At 47.6% G+C, this 15,947-nt stretch overlaps 1 protein-coding gene across 3 annotated transcripts in view; it reads right to left on the bottom strand.

Moving 5' to 3' along the window:
* The window catches only part of LOC132782061 (mitochondrial import inner membrane translocase subunit TIM16-like), a 78,679-nt gene that overhangs the window by 7,919 nt on the left and 54,813 nt on the right, over positions 1-15,947 (bottom strand). For 2 of the 3 annotated variants that reach the window (XM_067461702.1, XM_067461701.1), the window contains exons 10-28: positions 12,769-12,823; positions 12,618-12,675; positions 12,361-12,509; positions 11,187-11,282; positions 10,534-10,683; positions 9,947-10,082; positions 9,107-9,282; positions 8,887-8,998; positions 8,343-8,429; positions 8,068-8,210; positions 7,737-7,841; positions 6,500-6,585; positions 6,263-6,404; positions 5,772-5,861; positions 4,325-4,441; positions 2,887-3,022; positions 2,697-2,788; positions 2,478-2,564; positions 1,327-2,003 (exon numbers count right to left, since the gene is read on the bottom strand). In XM_067461702.1, coding sequence (XP_067317803.1) covers positions 1,998-2,003; positions 2,478-2,564; positions 2,697-2,788; positions 2,887-3,022; positions 4,325-4,441; positions 5,772-5,861; positions 6,263-6,404; positions 6,500-6,585; positions 7,737-7,841; positions 8,068-8,210; positions 8,343-8,429; positions 8,887-8,998; positions 9,107-9,282; positions 9,947-10,082; positions 10,534-10,683; positions 11,187-11,282; positions 12,361-12,509; positions 12,618-12,675; positions 12,769-12,823 — 2,023 coding nt within the window. In that variant the 3' untranslated portion in view covers positions 1,327-1,997. Of the gene's footprint in view, positions 1-1,326; positions 2,004-2,477; positions 2,565-2,696; positions 2,789-2,886; positions 3,023-4,324; positions 4,442-5,771; positions 5,862-6,262; positions 6,405-6,499; positions 6,586-7,736; positions 7,842-8,067; positions 8,211-8,342; positions 8,430-8,886; positions 8,999-9,106; positions 9,283-9,946; positions 10,083-10,533; positions 10,684-11,186; positions 11,283-12,360; positions 12,510-12,617; positions 12,676-12,768; positions 12,824-15,947 lie in introns of those variants that run through there. The other variant, XM_067461703.1, reaches the window with a different exon arrangement.

Here is a 15,947-nt window from a genome sequence, read left to right as displayed (position 1 = left end):
CCTGGCAAATTGGAGTTGGACTGGCTGACCCTCTCTCAAAGTCTGTGATCCTATGATTCCACAGTGAAGTTGGAGGAGATGGCTCCTTGATGTCTTAAGTTTGGTGGTAATATTTCTCGGACTGGATTTATTTCTCCACACGAAAATTCTGCGTAACTGGTTTTTCTTTATAAAACAATACGCTTAAGATTCGTAAATGCAGAATTCGCTTTTTACATTTCTCACAATTACCACGCATGTGAGGATGTTTTTGGACGTGTTCAAGTCCATATTTGCCTGCCTTCAAGTCTAGATCTTGAAGAAGGCGTTTTGGCCCTTCATTTTCAAATAAAAAATATATTCTAGGACAGTATTCACTTTTTAATCAAGAAAGGAAACCTCTTTGTGCATCTTGGAAGAATGGAAAAGAGCCCCTTTGGATAATGATGAGGGTACAGTCCTTAACCCTGCCCCATGTTTTAGAGGTCATTCTTTGAAATGAAATGCCTAGAACTGACACAGGAATCTTTACATACAGCAGACTGTGTGTCACGAGAAATCCCTGTGTCTCTGTGAAATGAGCTATACATCAAACTTACACCTATATCTCGAATAAAGCTCTGTCCCAGGTTTTGAAAACTGCCTTAAGGCCTCAGAGGAAAAAAGAGTGGAGCTCCACAGACCTCGATTTTGTATTTTTTAAACCGTTTTAAAGCTTCAGAGGAAAGAAGGAGGACGTAAGAGTGGAGCTGCAGAGACCGTCATGTTGGAACTTTAAAAATTGCCTTAAGGCCTCAGAAGAAGGAAGAAGGAAAGTAGAGTGGAGCTCCAGAGACCTCCATTTTGCAGTTTTTTGGAGGAAGGAGGATCGTCCTTCTTCTGAGGCAAAGCACTTAAAAAACAAACAAACAGAAATTTTGTTTGGAGGTAAAGCACTTTCCTTGTTTTTTTTAAAAAAAAAACAGATTTTTTTCCTCACATAATAGTTGCACCCCATCTTTTTGAACATAAAATAGGGGTACGACTATTGTGCGATGAAATATGGTTATTTTAAAAAATAGAACTGACAGGTTTTCTTCAGACGTGTTTTGTCCCCATACCATTTGTACTTCTTATCAAGGGGTTTGTGAGTAAATCTGAATGATCACGCCACGAAAGGAAACCCTGCCTATGAAAAGTCTGGGAAAGCTCTGCTATGGGTGCTGAGTCCCCACTATCTAAAATGGATGAGACCTGAAGGATTTTCTGAAAGACTTTGAGGAAGATCTCACTGAAATTTCCTTTGAGGGCCCCTTGAAGCGAGGCCAACCCTTTTGGGGCAGACCCCAGAGAATTGAGGCATCTGCATGATAGTCCAAAACTGCCTTTATTCGTAAAAAGGAAAGAAAGGCACAGCAGCGTTCTTCATGCAACCTTTTAAAGGGAACCTCAGGCAGAGAGAGAGACAGTGGCTTTGTTGCAGTGCATCAGACATGAGCATTTGGCCTGGCTCTCTGGCGAGACACAGGACAATTCCACATGCAACTCTTCAATAATAATAATAACAATAATATTTTTAAAACCCACATTATTCCAATATTTTGCCGCATAAAGTTGAGCCAAAGGGCAGAAGGATGAGAAAAGAGGCCTCTCTGGGCCTTACAAAATGCCCCTGAGAAATGCGGGGCAAGGTTTGGGCACCTTCCCCATTTCCAGTATTCCCAGTTGCTGGAAGGGCATCCAGGGAAAGGGCTATAAGCAAAGAGAGGAGGGGGCCTGGCGTCCAGCACTTGCCCCGATTTAGAAGAAGTTCCCACCAATTGCAGCCCAGGATTTCAACAAAGAGAAGGGGGAACCGTTGCTCCTGGGGCCTGGGTTTGAGATCAGCAAGGCAGCCTCCAGTGGGAAGGAGGTCAGATGTTGTCCAGAAAGAGGCTCTTGGTGGAAAAGGCTGCTGTGTGGACGTCCGCTTCATGAAAAGGAGGCCACGCTGGCTGTGGGTTGATTTGGGGAGGAGCAGAAAGGCAATGGCTCCTGGGTTAGTCCTAGGGAGGCAGAAAGAGAGGGGCTGAGAGGCAAGAAGGGGCCGCCCCAGAGCACCCCTTGACTGCCCTTTAACTTGGGGGAATTCCTATGGGAAGGATGGCAAGCCTGGATGGGGAGATGTATATATCTGACTGGCCCTCACACATGCAGGGGCAGGAGTTCCAAAGAGGTGGGCTACAACAGGATGAAAACACAGAGATAAACACATAAGACTATTGAGATATATATAACAGGATATGCACTGTTAAAATTTAGATGATAATAATAATAATAATAATAATAATAATAATAATAATAATAAGGTGGATGCTCCTTCTTGGGAGGTTCGTAAGCAGAGACCAGATGGCCATCTGTTGGGGGTGCTCTGATGGTGCTTTTTCTGTCTGACTAAAGGAAGGAGGTTGGACTGGATGCCCTGTGGAGATCTGATTCTATGACTCTGATATGTCTCTATATGCCTCGGCATCCCTTACCCACTCCTCGTCGTCCACACCTTCGAAGGAGTCCTGGGGAAGAGGGTCATCCCGGTTGCCTAGCTTGGCCACCATGGCATTGAGCAGCTGTGGAGGATGGTCAAAGGGTTATTAGCGCAGGTATGGACATCTTTGGGGGAGAGACAGGTCCCTTTTCCCATCAGCCCCTGCTCTTGATGCCCAGTCTCCCCTCTCAACACGATCCTGGGAAATACTTGCCTCCTCCTTCTTCTGCTCATCTGACTTCTCCTCCAAATAGACCGAGGAAGGGACATACTTCCTGCTGGGAGGTTCCTTGGGGGCCTCACTCACTGCGAGAGACAGAGAGACACGTGTTGGAGACAATGGGATCTTGGAAGTGACCTCTCCCCCCCCCCCTTTCCTCTCTCATCCCCTCCCCTTCACTGACCTGGGACCATGCCTTTGGGCTGCAAGGAGATCCTCCGGTGCTGGACATCCTGACCCCGCAGCCAATCTCCGGCCGAAAGGGCCGGCTCCCAAGACACAGCAGTTGGTGGGAAGAGGTCATCCTGGAAGAAGTCTTTCTAGAGGGGAAAAGGGGGGGGAGGGCCCCCAAGGGTCACACAGACAGACCTGGGACCCCACAACAGAAAGGGAGGAGGCTGCTGTTGCTGGGCTCTGCGTTATATTCCCTTTGCCATCAGAGAAGACACAGAGAGAGAGAGACATAGGCAGAGAGAGGAATGGGTGGATAGAAATAGATAAGATGGATAGATAAGAGAGACAGCTAGGTAGATGGATGGATGGAATAGATAATAGATATATCAAGAGATGGATCAAGACAGGTGGCTGGATGGCTAGAGAGAAGTAGACAGAAATATATACATAGATGGATCAAAATAGATAGATGGATAGAGATAGATGGAGACACATACATACATGGATGAATCAAGACAGGTAGGTAGGTAGGTGGATAGAGATAGAGAGATGAAGATACATACATACATACATAGCTGGATGGATCAAGAGAGATAGATAGATGGACAGAGATAAGCATATACATACATACATACATACATACATGGATCAAGATAGGTAGGTGGATAGAGATGGATGGATGGATAGATAGAGATATAGATAGATGAATCAAGATAGGTAGATAGATGGAGATAGACTGATATATACATAAATACATGGATGGATGGATCAAGATAGATAGGTAGATGGAGAGAGATAAACAGATGACGATAGATAATAATAATAGATAGATAGATGGATAGATAGACAGACATACATACATACATACATACATACATGGGTGGATCGCGATAGGTAGGTAGATTAATGGATAGAGATAGATGGGACAGACAGACAGATAGATAGATGGCTGGATCTAGTTAGATAGGTGGTTGGGTGGATGCATACGTACAAGGTGGATGGATGGATGGAGATAGATAACAGATACATAGAAAGATGGATGGATACTGAAAGATAAACAGGAAAATGAATGGATAGCTGAACATGTAGAGAAATAGATGGATACAGGTAGATAAACAGGTGGACGCCTGGATAGATAAAATATATAGATAGAATATATAGATAGATGCAGATACAGATAGCTACAGATAGATGCAGATGGAGAGATAGATGCAGATAAATACATAAATTAATGCAGATAGAAAGCTGGCTAGCTAGATGCAGATAGATAAATATAATGGATGGATGGATAGATAGACAGATGCAGATATATAGGTGCAGATGGATAAAGATAGCTTACTCCTGTTCTGGTGGTCATTTTGGGAAGAGTGACATCTCAGTTGCAAACATTTCCCATTTGGAAGAGTCCTGCTTGCCAGCAATGCTCACACACCCTCCCTGACCCCTACCTTGACCCTTGGGACGCGGAAGGCCAGGGGCTCCAGGGCGCCCTGCCTGAGGCGCAAGGCCCGTGCCACCTCCGCCTCCCGGACGTCGCACTCCGTCTTAGGCAGGAACTGGAGGCCCTGTTTATGGGGGGGGGGGGCAGAGGGAGGAGAGAAGGGGCACGCCATCATAAGGGGCCCCCAATGGGCACCCCCTCTTCCCCAAAGGGTTCCTCAGGAGGTGCCGTGCTTGCGCCCAATGCCTCCTTTTACAAATGCAAAGAACAGCGAAAGGATTCTTTCCTGTGGATGATGGGAAAAGGGGCCCGACCCACTGGCAGGGCAGAGAGTCACCAACAAGGGTGAGCATAAGTCTTCAACAAGACCTCACAACCTCTGAGGATGTCTGCCATAGATGTGGGTGAAACATCAGGAGAGAATGCTTCTGGAACATGGCCAGACAGCCCGGAAAACTCACAACAACCCTGTGATTCTGGCCACGAAAGCCTTCAACAATACATAAAACATAATATAGTGGGTTGTTGTAGGTTTTTTCGGGCTATATGGCCATGTTCTAGACACATTCTCTCCCGACGTTTCGCCTGCATCTATGGCAAGCATCCTCAGAGGTTGGGAGAATGCTTGCCATAGATGCAGGCAAAATGTCAGGAGAGAATGCCTCTAGACCATGGCCATATAGCCTGAAAAAACCTACAACAACGCAGTGATGCCGGCCATGAAAGCCTTCAACAATACATCGAACATAATATAATTTCCTCAAATTTCCTTTTTGCACAAAAGCGCTGTATTCCATGCAAAGAACCGCAACATTTTGCGCATTTGAATGGCGATAGTCATTCAAATGATAATTAAAAAGGTGAGATTCCTCTTGCAGTGTCCGATCGATCGGACACTGGTTCGCATCGCTGCTTCTCGGTTGCGATGCCAGGGAGTGTCACAAGGGGGCAGCCTAAGAGGCACAATTGGGAGGCCGCAGGAAGTGGGTTCGGATACTAAGAGGTGGCAGAGAGGTCTCCCCTAAACTAGCAGAGATAAACTGGGGCCACCATTGCAGGCATCCTTCTGCGTCTCTTTTTCGTCCTCAAGCTGGAGCTGTCGCTCAGCTCTATTTCTCTCTCTGTAGGAAATCCCTCACCTTCGTGGTGTAGGAGATACCTCACCTCCCAATGGCAAGCTGAATAATGGCAGAGATTACGGCAGACATGGGCAAACTTTGTCCCTCTGGGTGTTTTGGACTGCAACTCCCACCATTCCTAACAGCCTCAGGCCCTTTCCTTTTCCCCTTCAGCCGCTTAAGCAGCTGAGGGGGGAAAGGAAAGGGCCTGAGGCTGTTAGGAATGGTGGGAGTTGCAGTCCAAAACACCCAGAGGGACAAAGTTTGCCCATGCCTGGATTAGGAGGTCCCCTTCCCCTCCCTTTTGGTGCTGACACCCCCTCCTTTCCTCTTTACCTTGTGGGGTTCGTTGGAGATGAAGCTGTTGCACTCCAGGAAGAAGGGGGCCTCGGGGACGACCTCGTAAACAAAGACCCGGGTGTCGCCCTAAAAGAATGGAGGAGAGAAGGTGCCATTTTGGGGTGCCCTGCCCCTCCCAAACCTGGCCTCTGGGCCCCAAAAGGTCAGCAGGAAGTGTGCCAGGAAACAGCCAATAGAAAACGCAGAAGATAATGTAAATTGTATGTAATTAATGTTTTCTGACAATTCTCTCACACCAGAAGCAACAAGTCGCTCCTGACACAGAAAAAAATGTTTTCTGACTATTTGAATGTTGTTTTATTCCAGAATAATTATTTTGAACTAACTTTTGTTTATATGTTTGTTTGTTTAAATAAATATTAATTAGAAAGGGAAGAAGAAAGAGCCGGCGCAACAGACAGCGGTTGTCTGCAGAAGGAGGAGGTAGCCTTCCTTCACTGACTGACCAATCCGTGGCCCCTGCTCACCTTCCCTGTGAGGAAGACCAGGCTGGTATCCGGGTCGTAGAAGGGGATGAGGGTAGAGGGGGCCACGTCCAGGCTCAGGACAGTCAGGGGGCCAACGGACACCGACTCGGCCCCATAAAGGGAGAGCTGCCTTTCGCTGCGGCTATAGAGAGAGAGAGAGAGAAGATGATGTCTGGACCTGCTTCAGGGGTCCTGAGGGGCTCTTGGCAGAAGGACAAGCACCAAGGTGCACCTCACCTGTCGAAGCCCGACACCAGCAGGAAGTTGCCTCCGCAAACCCAGGTGATACGAGCCCCCCGACCTCCTTCAGGCCCCGGACCCTCCTGTTTCAGAGAGAATAATAGTATTATAACAACAACGACAACACATACTGCCCTCTAGCCCTCCTCCGTCAGGCCCCGGACCCTCCTGTTTCAGACATAATAATAATTGGGGTGATTGACCTAGGATCTGAGAGTTGTAGTGCACCCTTATCCAGAGAGCAACGAGCCCAGCCGACGTCAGATCTGGACCAAACCTGGCACACAGACCCAGCATTGCCAACTGTGCATACAGGCGAGGTTTAGGAGTGATTGACCTAGGATCTGGGAGTTGTAGTTCACCCTTACCCAGAGAGCACTGAACCCAGCCAATAACAGATCTGGACCAAACTTAAATGATATTACCTAACATCACAAAACAAACCACGGCTTCTTCTAATAACCTGGGCATCATCGGGTTCCCAAGCTAGTAGTAGTAGTACCACTAGTAGTAGTAGTAGTAGTAGTTGGGTCCCCAAGGTAGTAGTAGTAGTAGTAGTAGTAGTAGTAGTAGTAATTTTTTTATCGTGTCAGGAGTGACTTGAGAAATTGCAAGTCGCTTCTGGTATGAGAGAATTGGCTGTCTGCAAGGACATTGCCCAGGGGACGCCCGGATGATTTGATGTTTTTATCATCCTTGTGGGAGGCTTCTCTCATGTCCCCGCATGAGGAATTGGAGCTGATAGAGGGAGCTCATCCACTTCTCCCCGAATTCGAACCTGCAACCTGTCGGTCTTCAGTTCTGCCGGCACAGGGGTTTAACCAACTGCGCCACTGGGGGCTAGTATAATAATAATATACTAATGTAGTAATAGTATCATCAACATCATCATCATAAAATATCTTAGTAATAATAGTATGTTAATAATAGCAACACCAATAATAATAATTAATAATAATAATAATACAATAATGCCACATCCTGCCCTTTAGCCCTCCTCTGTCAGAGCAGAATTACTCCCATTTGTCAACACTGTGGTGAAGGATGATGGGAGATGCAGTCCAGAGATATCTGGCCCCTATTTCTGTCCTCATCCACTCCAGACCAATGCTCTGTGTATCCAGCAAAAGGACTCAGGTCTCCCGAAGCAGTGCAAAGGAGGGGAGGGCTTTGCTGCCTCAGGCCCTTCCCAGCCCCCTCCCCAGCCGAGACCCCCACTCCCCCTCCCAATCACCTGCAAGGGCTCAGGATCCACCCGGGGCTCATAGACCCGCACTCTGCCGTCCTTGCTGACTGTGGCCAAGCGGCGTCCATCAGGGCTCCAGGCCAAGCTGAAGATCTGAAAGGCAGGCCAATGGTTAGCAAAGGAGTTTGGAAGAAAGAGCATGGAGCGACTCTTATTTTAAGACCCTGAAATTTGGGACAGATCTTCCAGATGTCCTGCCACTTTAAGAAACATAAGGCTTGGTAAGTCAAAACCAACACCCGTTCCCTCCCCACCCCCCCACCCCCCCCCGGACAGATAGATCCTTATTGAGCAAGGAATGCAGGCCAGGGCCCCATACCTGGTCCCGATGTCCATCCAGTTTCATGGCCTCTTTCCCGTTGCTCAGGTCCCAGATGCGGATGCTCAGGTCAAAGGAGGAGGAGGCCAGGATGTCCGCGGCCAAAGGGTGGAATCGGACAGAGTAGACCTTCTCGGAATGGCCTGAGAGGGAGGCAAGAAGGATGGCTGAGCTGGCACCTTCCTCCACCATTTGCTGAGGCCACAAGGACCAGCCTCCTTTCCCACCCAATGCCCCCTTCCTCTAAACATAAGGAAGAGTGGACATCTGCCCACCTCTCAAGATGCTTTCCGGCTCCAGAAGGGTCTCCTGCAGCCCCTCTGGCCCCAAGCGCCACAGACGGATCCGGGCATCTTCTCCAGCTGAGAAAAGAAAGGGGGGGGGGCTGTCAGAACAGCTGTGAGGCTGTTTAGGGGGTCTTCTTCTCCCAAGGTTTCCCCCTACACTGCCCTATGGCCTTGAGGTCCCAAAAGGAAGGTCATATATAAAGGTTGTGGGGGGGGGGGGGCAATGCCTGAGGGGTTTCCTGCCAAACTAGTTTTTCAGTTTGCCTCTTAGGTTTGGTAAATGTTTAAAATAATCCTCCCATGAATGTTTGGGGCTGGGCTGGGGCTAGAAACCCAGCTAAGATCTGTAAAAAATATGTTATGAATTATTATTAGAGGAGGGATTCGATATTTTGACATCGGTAAGTGGAGAAGGGGTAGGAATTAGAAATTGGATTGCTATTTTTGCAACAATTAATAATTACCACAACACATAGACTTGGCCAAGGCTGGGGGAGTGGGGGAACAGTACCATGATTTAGTCATCCCATACCAATGGCCAGGCGCTGGGGGTCAAAGGGGTCCCAGCACAAATCCGAGACGGGAGCCCCATTCTGAATGGTGGGCATTGCTGCTGCGTCGGCAAGGCGTCCTGGTTTGGAGAGCTGAAAGGGGAGAGATATCCTAAATGAGAAAGGACAGGGGCAGAAGGGCGAGTCCTGACCTCCTGACTTCCTGACCGCATGGTAAAGGTTGTGTGGCTCTGCCCTTACCTCCCAGATGGCCACCTGGCCTCCTGCAGAGAGGAGCGGGGCAGCCACAAAGCGCCGGTTGGCACAGAAGCCGTCGCATTCGCCTGGAGTGGTCAAGCTCAGGCCCCGAAGGTTGGTGATGTGGGTGTTCCGGTGGAGGACAGTGCCTTGCAAGTGGCGGAAGCTGGAACTGGGGCCTGGTGAGGAGAGCAGAAGAAAGGCACCTTTGAGGTCTGGGCTTTGGAGTCCCCGAAAGGGCCCAGAAACATTTACGCGACCCCAAAGTTTAGAGGTGTGCAACCTCCCAGCCGAGAGTAGGTGTGGAAATCAAAACATCTTTTGATCACAAACCAGCAGCCTTTTGCAAGCTCTCATTTGCTCTATTTACAGAGGAAGCAGCTCAATGTATTGTCGAACACTTTCATGGCTGGAATCACTGGGGTGTTGTGTGGTTTCCAGGCTCTATGATCATGTTCTAGCGGCATTTTCTCCTGACGTTTCACCTGGAGAAAATGCTGCAAGAACACAACCATACAGCCCGGAAACCACACAACACCCCAGTTTCTGCAAAGTTGGCTGTAAACAACGGTTTCAATACCTAAAACAGCCACTAGGTGGCATTCAGAAAACCTTTTCAGGAACCCCAATTTTGAGCTCAGAGGGCCCCATTTGGAGACCCACAATTTTAGGAAGTCCTGATCTTGTCCCACCAAGTGGCTGCCCAGTGGCCTTCCCAATGCTGCCCAGTTTGGAGTGCCAATCAAGAAGGGTCAGGAGGCACAACAAGTGGGTTCCTTCCCGATTCCAATGTACTGTCCCTGGGTTCTTGGGGGGGGGGGGGAACAATTGGTGGGGGCTTACCCAGAATGCTTTGCAGGGAGCGCTGGCTGGGGCTGGAGGCAAATCCACTGCTGGAGACGGAGAGCGAAGGGGCAGCACTGGAGGGAGGAGAGGCCATGGAGCTGGATGGCGAGGAGAGGCTGCTGCTGCTGCCAGCCTGGAAACAGGGAGGAAGAGGAGGAAGAGAAGGAAGGCAGGCACCCAAAGGGCATCCCTGTTAGGGAAGCTTCAATTAAAAACAGCAGAGTATTGAAAGTACAAAAAAAATACTAAGCAGAACATTCAGCACACAGCAAGCAGCAACAATATAGTGTGGCTGTAAAGAAGCGAGGTGAGCTTAAAGAAGTGGGATGCAAAGTTCAATATTAAAAGTTTCCGAAGATTTCAACAACCTGCCCCTACCCCAAGGATGTGAGCCCAAGGTGTTGCCACTTGCATGGAAAGAGAAGCTGTCCTGGACCTACAAAAGGCGGGTGTGTTTGGGGGGCTCCAACTCCCACCATCCCCTGACTGGTCAGTCCAGGGGCTCTGAGACAATAGGAGTCAGATATAAAAGGCATCTTTGTGTATGTGCGTGTGCACATGTGCATAGACACAGGTCTACTTACACTGGCCTCTGGGTCCTCCTTCTGGTCACCAGCATCCATTGCCTGAGGGGAGCCCTTTGGAGCAGGGGTCTCCGGGTGAGAGGGGGGCAGGCAGCTGGAGGTAAAGAGCCTGTTGGGCCGCTGGGCAGGATGGAGGCTGACCTTCTCCACCTGCCGGATGAGAGTGAGATGATGATGATGATGATGATGATGATGATTACAAAAGGAGTGGGCAGTGGGAGAATGCCCCCAAGACATGTCCTGCCTTCTTGGACACTGGGTATTTGTGCCCTCACTTGCTTCTCAAACAATCAGCCCATGTTCAGGAACCCCAGGGGAAGAGGGATTAGGAATAATAATAATAATAATAATAATAATAATAATAATAATAATAATAATGCATTACCAAACACTATTTTTATTCCTGGATTATAAACATCATTTCCTAATTAGTTATATCATAAAAACATGGGAAAAGTTGTTTAAGCTGCAAAAACTTTGTTTCTGTGGGAGGGACATCATCCTGCAGCACATTTTGCTCTCATTTTTCCTTGCCCCTTTTCCCAATGCGGCCCTTCTATGCACCGTTCCAGTGGAGGGCACGCAGATGACCTCCCAGCCTCTATTAGCCCACCTCAATAGGGAGACAGACTGGGACTCAATGGGAGGCTCACCTGGCCATCGTCTCCGGCCCACCAGGCCTGGGCAGACGCCCCTGGGATGCTGCCGGCACCATCAGGGAACAGGTCTTTGTGAAACTCCTGGGTGGACTGGGAGAGACAGAGAGAAATATTTGTATTTAGTCTAATGCACCATCAAATCTAATGCGCAGCTCAATGCTCAAAACCCTGAAACCAAAAGAAGCATTTGCTGCTGGATGTCATGCACAACGGCCAAAAGTGCACTCTTTGTAATTTGGCCATTTCAGGTGCTGCCTGATTTGAATTCCTTCTTTAAAAACAAAAGAGCACCAAGGCTTCCATCAATGGAAATAACCCATTGGGGTGCATCTACGCTGCAGAATGAATCCACTTTAACTGCCTTGGTTCAATGCTATGGAATCATGGGGGCAGTAGTTTGACAAGGCCTTGAGCCTTCTCTGCCAAAGGATGCTGGTGCCTCACCAAACTACAAATCCCAGGGTTGAATCAATGCAACTAAAGGAGAGATGAGATCCCTCAAAGAGGAGCTCCTGAAGCAGCTTCCCCTTTGGCTTTGACTCAGCTCTAAGATCACCGTATGACATGAATCTAATGCTCAGCCTCATTTTGGAAAGGTTTTTTTTTTTATGTCAGGAGCGACTTGAGAAACTGCAAGTTGCTTCTGGTGTGGGAGAATTTGCCGTCTGCAAGGACATTGCCCTGGGGACATCCAGTGTTTTACCATCCTGCGGGAGGCTTCTCTCATGTCCCCGCATGGGATGCTGGAGCTGACAGACAGGAGCTCACCCTGCTCCCCGGATTCGAACCGTCGACTTTTCGGTCAGCAGTTCTGCCAGCATCCATTGTACCACCGGGGGCTCTAAATTCACGAGCTGACAGACAGGAGCTCATCCCAGCTCCCCAAATTTGAACTGCTGACCTTTCGGTCAGCAGCCCTGCCAGCACAAGGGTTTAACCCATTGTACCACCAGGGGCTCTAAATTCATGAGTTGACAGACAGGAGCTCATCTCCGCTCCCTGGATTCGAACCATCAACTTTTCGGTCAGCAGTCCTGCCACCAGGAGCTCCTTTTGGGAAGGTCATTTTAGCCAAACAGGGTGATTTGAGTCAATAGGGTATGTTGTCAGGCAGTCTGTGCCTCGGTTTTCCCTCCGCATCGCTTCTCCACTCAGGCCCCACACTGACCTTCCTGGGCACCAGGATGCTGATGGGGACGATGGCGCCGTTGTCGCTCAGCTGCAAGGCCCGCATCACTTCGCAAGCCATGACGTCCAGCGCCGGCCGGGGCACCAGGGCCACTCCCAGGGACCGGCCCTCCGTCAGGCACTGCGTCACTGGTCAGCAGAGGGAGAGAGGAAGGGGATGGAGGAAGGGGCCGTGGGGGTCAGCCCCAATGTGGCCTTTGCCCCAAATGCCCTGAGAGCATTCTGAGGGTGCCTTACCTTTCGTCAGGGCCGGCTGCCCAGTCTGGACCTCGTAGCAGAAGAGGACATTCTCCCCCTGAGGAAAGGCAGGGGTCAGTGCGAGCCAGGCTTTGGCCCCTGCCTCCTTGACCTTCCCTCCAATGCCATTTTTACTCACTCACTCACTCACCTTCCCTGCCAGGAGGAGGAGGCCGGTGCTGGAGTCAAAGAGCGGGATCAGGGCCCTGCAAGGAGGAGATGGAAAGCAGCGCAGGGTCAGGAGGGGCACAGGCAGCTGGGAAGGACCCCTTACTGGACCACGGCCTGTGGGAACGGAGCCCCCACGCCCTCCCCTTTCCTGCTCCATGGCCTCCAACATCACTCTCCCATCATTTGTCACCCTGGGCTGGACAGCTTTATGGGCACCTTCCTTAGGTGCTGCCTGGGAAACTCCAGCCCCTTTTTTCTCTTCCCCTTTTTCCTTCCTCCTGGGTGGAATAATCAGCTTTGGAAGGCAGAGGTTGGATGGGTCTCTTCCACGAGTGCTTTGTTTGTGTTTGATTTCGTCTTGACAGATAGGACTAGATGGCCTTTGGGGGGCCCTTTCTAACTTTATGACCTTTCTGGGGTGGGCATCTTTAGCAATGTTGGACTAGATTGGGCATGGGGAAACTTCGGCTCTCCATGTGTTTTGGACTCCAACTCCCACCATTAGGTACTGTACCCAGTGTGCCAATCACCACTGGGACCCTTTTGCCAGTCTTTGCATTATTATTATTATGGTGGCCTTTTGTAGCTGACAGATAGTAATTTTGTCAGCGCTGATTGTTTTTAAGTGCAGGCCAAGGTCTTTAGGCGCTGCACCCAGTGTGCCGATCACAATGAGACTCTAGGACAGGCCTGGGCCAACTTGGGCCTTCTAGGTGTTTTGGATTCCAACTCCCACCATTCCTGACAGCCTCAGGCCCTTTCCTTTTCCCCCTCAGCCGCTTAAGCGGCTGAGGCGGAAAAGGAAGGGGCCTGAGGCTGTTAGGAATGGTGGGAGTTGGAGTCCAAAACACATGGAAGGCCCAATTTTGCCCTAAATGATAGAATTATAGAGTTGTAAGGGGCTCCCAAAGGCCATCTAGTCCAACCCCCTTCTGCCAGGCAAAGCACCCCCAGCACCTGCTTAATAATAGTTGGAAGACAACCCCATTTCTGCCAAAAAGGAAGACACAATTCAACCCCTCCCAACAGATGGCCAAAGCAGCTGAGGGGGAAAAGGAGAGGGCCTGAGGCTGTTAGGAATTGTGGGAACTGAAGTCCGAAACACCTAGAGGGCCCAAGTTTGCTCATGCCTGGACTTTGGGGATCCCTTCCAACTCAGTAACTTTGTTCTGTTGGCTCCAACTATGTCTTGACGGTGACTTCAGAGGTGCCCCCACCCCTGACCTTTCACCTGGGGTCCTCGAAAGGGTGATCCAGGGGACTCCAGAGGGTGACCCTGCAGAGTCTCTCCTGCCCTCCTCTGTATGGAGCCCTCCTCCTCCCTCCCTCCCTCTCTCCTTTCACAAACACACCAAAGCCGTGCCAGGAACATATATCACCTCCATGAGCAAACACACCTGATAGCATCTGGATCCAGGCGCCAAGGCGGCTGGGGGATTCTGGGATAGGGACCTGATTGGGAAAGTGGGGCGCCTCTGGAACTCCCTGCCCTTGGAAACTGGTTCTTCCTCCAACAAGAGCCCCTTTCCAATAGCATTCAATTAATGAAAGCCATAGGAAAGAAATCCACTTTATTTGTACTCAGTCCCCTCCGTGTTCACTTTGCTCTCCCCTTTCCTTTGGATGTCCAAACCTTTGAAATGTTCTGCAGTGCAAGGAACTTGGGTTCCAAAGGAAACTTTTATCCTGGGGGTCTCTTTTTGCCCCTTCCCATCTACTGCCTTGGGGGGGGGGGGAGCGAGTGTAGAAAAGGGGATTAGAAGTCGAGCAAAAACAAATAAACCTTTTCCAGCCATTGAAGCCAGGGGGGTCTTGGGCCCCGTCCCCTCCCTCCTCTGTTGACCCAAGATAAAGGCCGAGAGGCCAGAAAAAAAGGGAACAAGGGGCCTCTCCAGGAACACTGCCAACATGCCATGTTTGCGGTTGCCCAGGTGGCAGAAAGGAGGGGATGGGACTGACCACTGGCTTTATTTGCCAAAGGGAGGTGGGTGGGAGGGGGCTCAAATGAGGGGCCACTTAGGGAGCGTCTGGCTGCGAGGGGCAACTTGGGCCCAGAATGGGCTGCAAAAGAAGGCCAGGGTCTCTGACAATAATAATATTATTTCTTACCCAATAATAATAATAATAATAATAATAATAATAATAATATCTTACCCCAATAATAATAACTTATAATAATAATACTTTTTACCCCAATAATAATATCTTATAATAATAATAATAATAATAATATCTTCTCCAATAATAATAATAATAATTTCTTACCCCAATAATAATAATATCTTACAATAATAATAATTTCTTGCGCCAATAATAATATCTTATAATAATAATGTCTTACCCCAATAATAATAATAATATCTTACAATAATAATAATAATAATAATAATTTCCTACCCCAATAATAATAATAATAATATCTTACAATAATAATAATAATAATTTCTTACCCCAATAATAATAATAATAATAATAATATCTTACCATAATAATAATACTTTCTTACCCAAATAATAATATCTTACAATAATAATAATAATTTCTTGCCCCAATAATAATATCTTATAATAATATCTTACCCCAATAATAATAATAATATCTTACAATAATAATAATAATAATTTCTTGCCCCAATAATAATGTTTTACCCCAATAATAATAATAATTTCTTACCCCAATAATAATAGTAATTTCTGACCATAATAATAATTTCTTACCCCAATAATAATAATAATATCTTACCATAATAATAATACTTTCTTACCCAAATAATAATATCTTACAATAATAATAATTTCTTACCCCAATAATATCTTACAATAATAATAATAATAATAATAATAATTTCTTGCCCCAATAATAATATCTTATAATAATAATGTCTTACCCCAATAATAATAATAATAATAATATCTTACAATAATAATAAAAAATTCTTACCCCAATAATAATAATAATAATAATAATAATTTCTTACCCCAATAATAATGTTTTACCCCAATAATAATAATAATTTCTTACCCCAATAATAATAGTAATTTCTGACCATAATAATAATTTCTTACCCCAATAATAATAATAATAATATATTACCATAATAATAATACTTTCTTACCCAAATAATAATAATAATATCTTACCATAATAATAATACTTTCT

The sequence above is a fragment of the Anolis sagrei genome, chromosome Y (genome assembly GCF_037176765.1).
Source record: "Anolis sagrei isolate rAnoSag1 chromosome Y, rAnoSag1.mat, whole genome shotgun sequence".
NCBI lineage: Eukaryota > Metazoa > Chordata > Lepidosauria > Squamata > Dactyloidae > Anolis > Anolis sagrei.
This window is presented reverse-complemented; position numbering and strand designations above follow the sequence as displayed.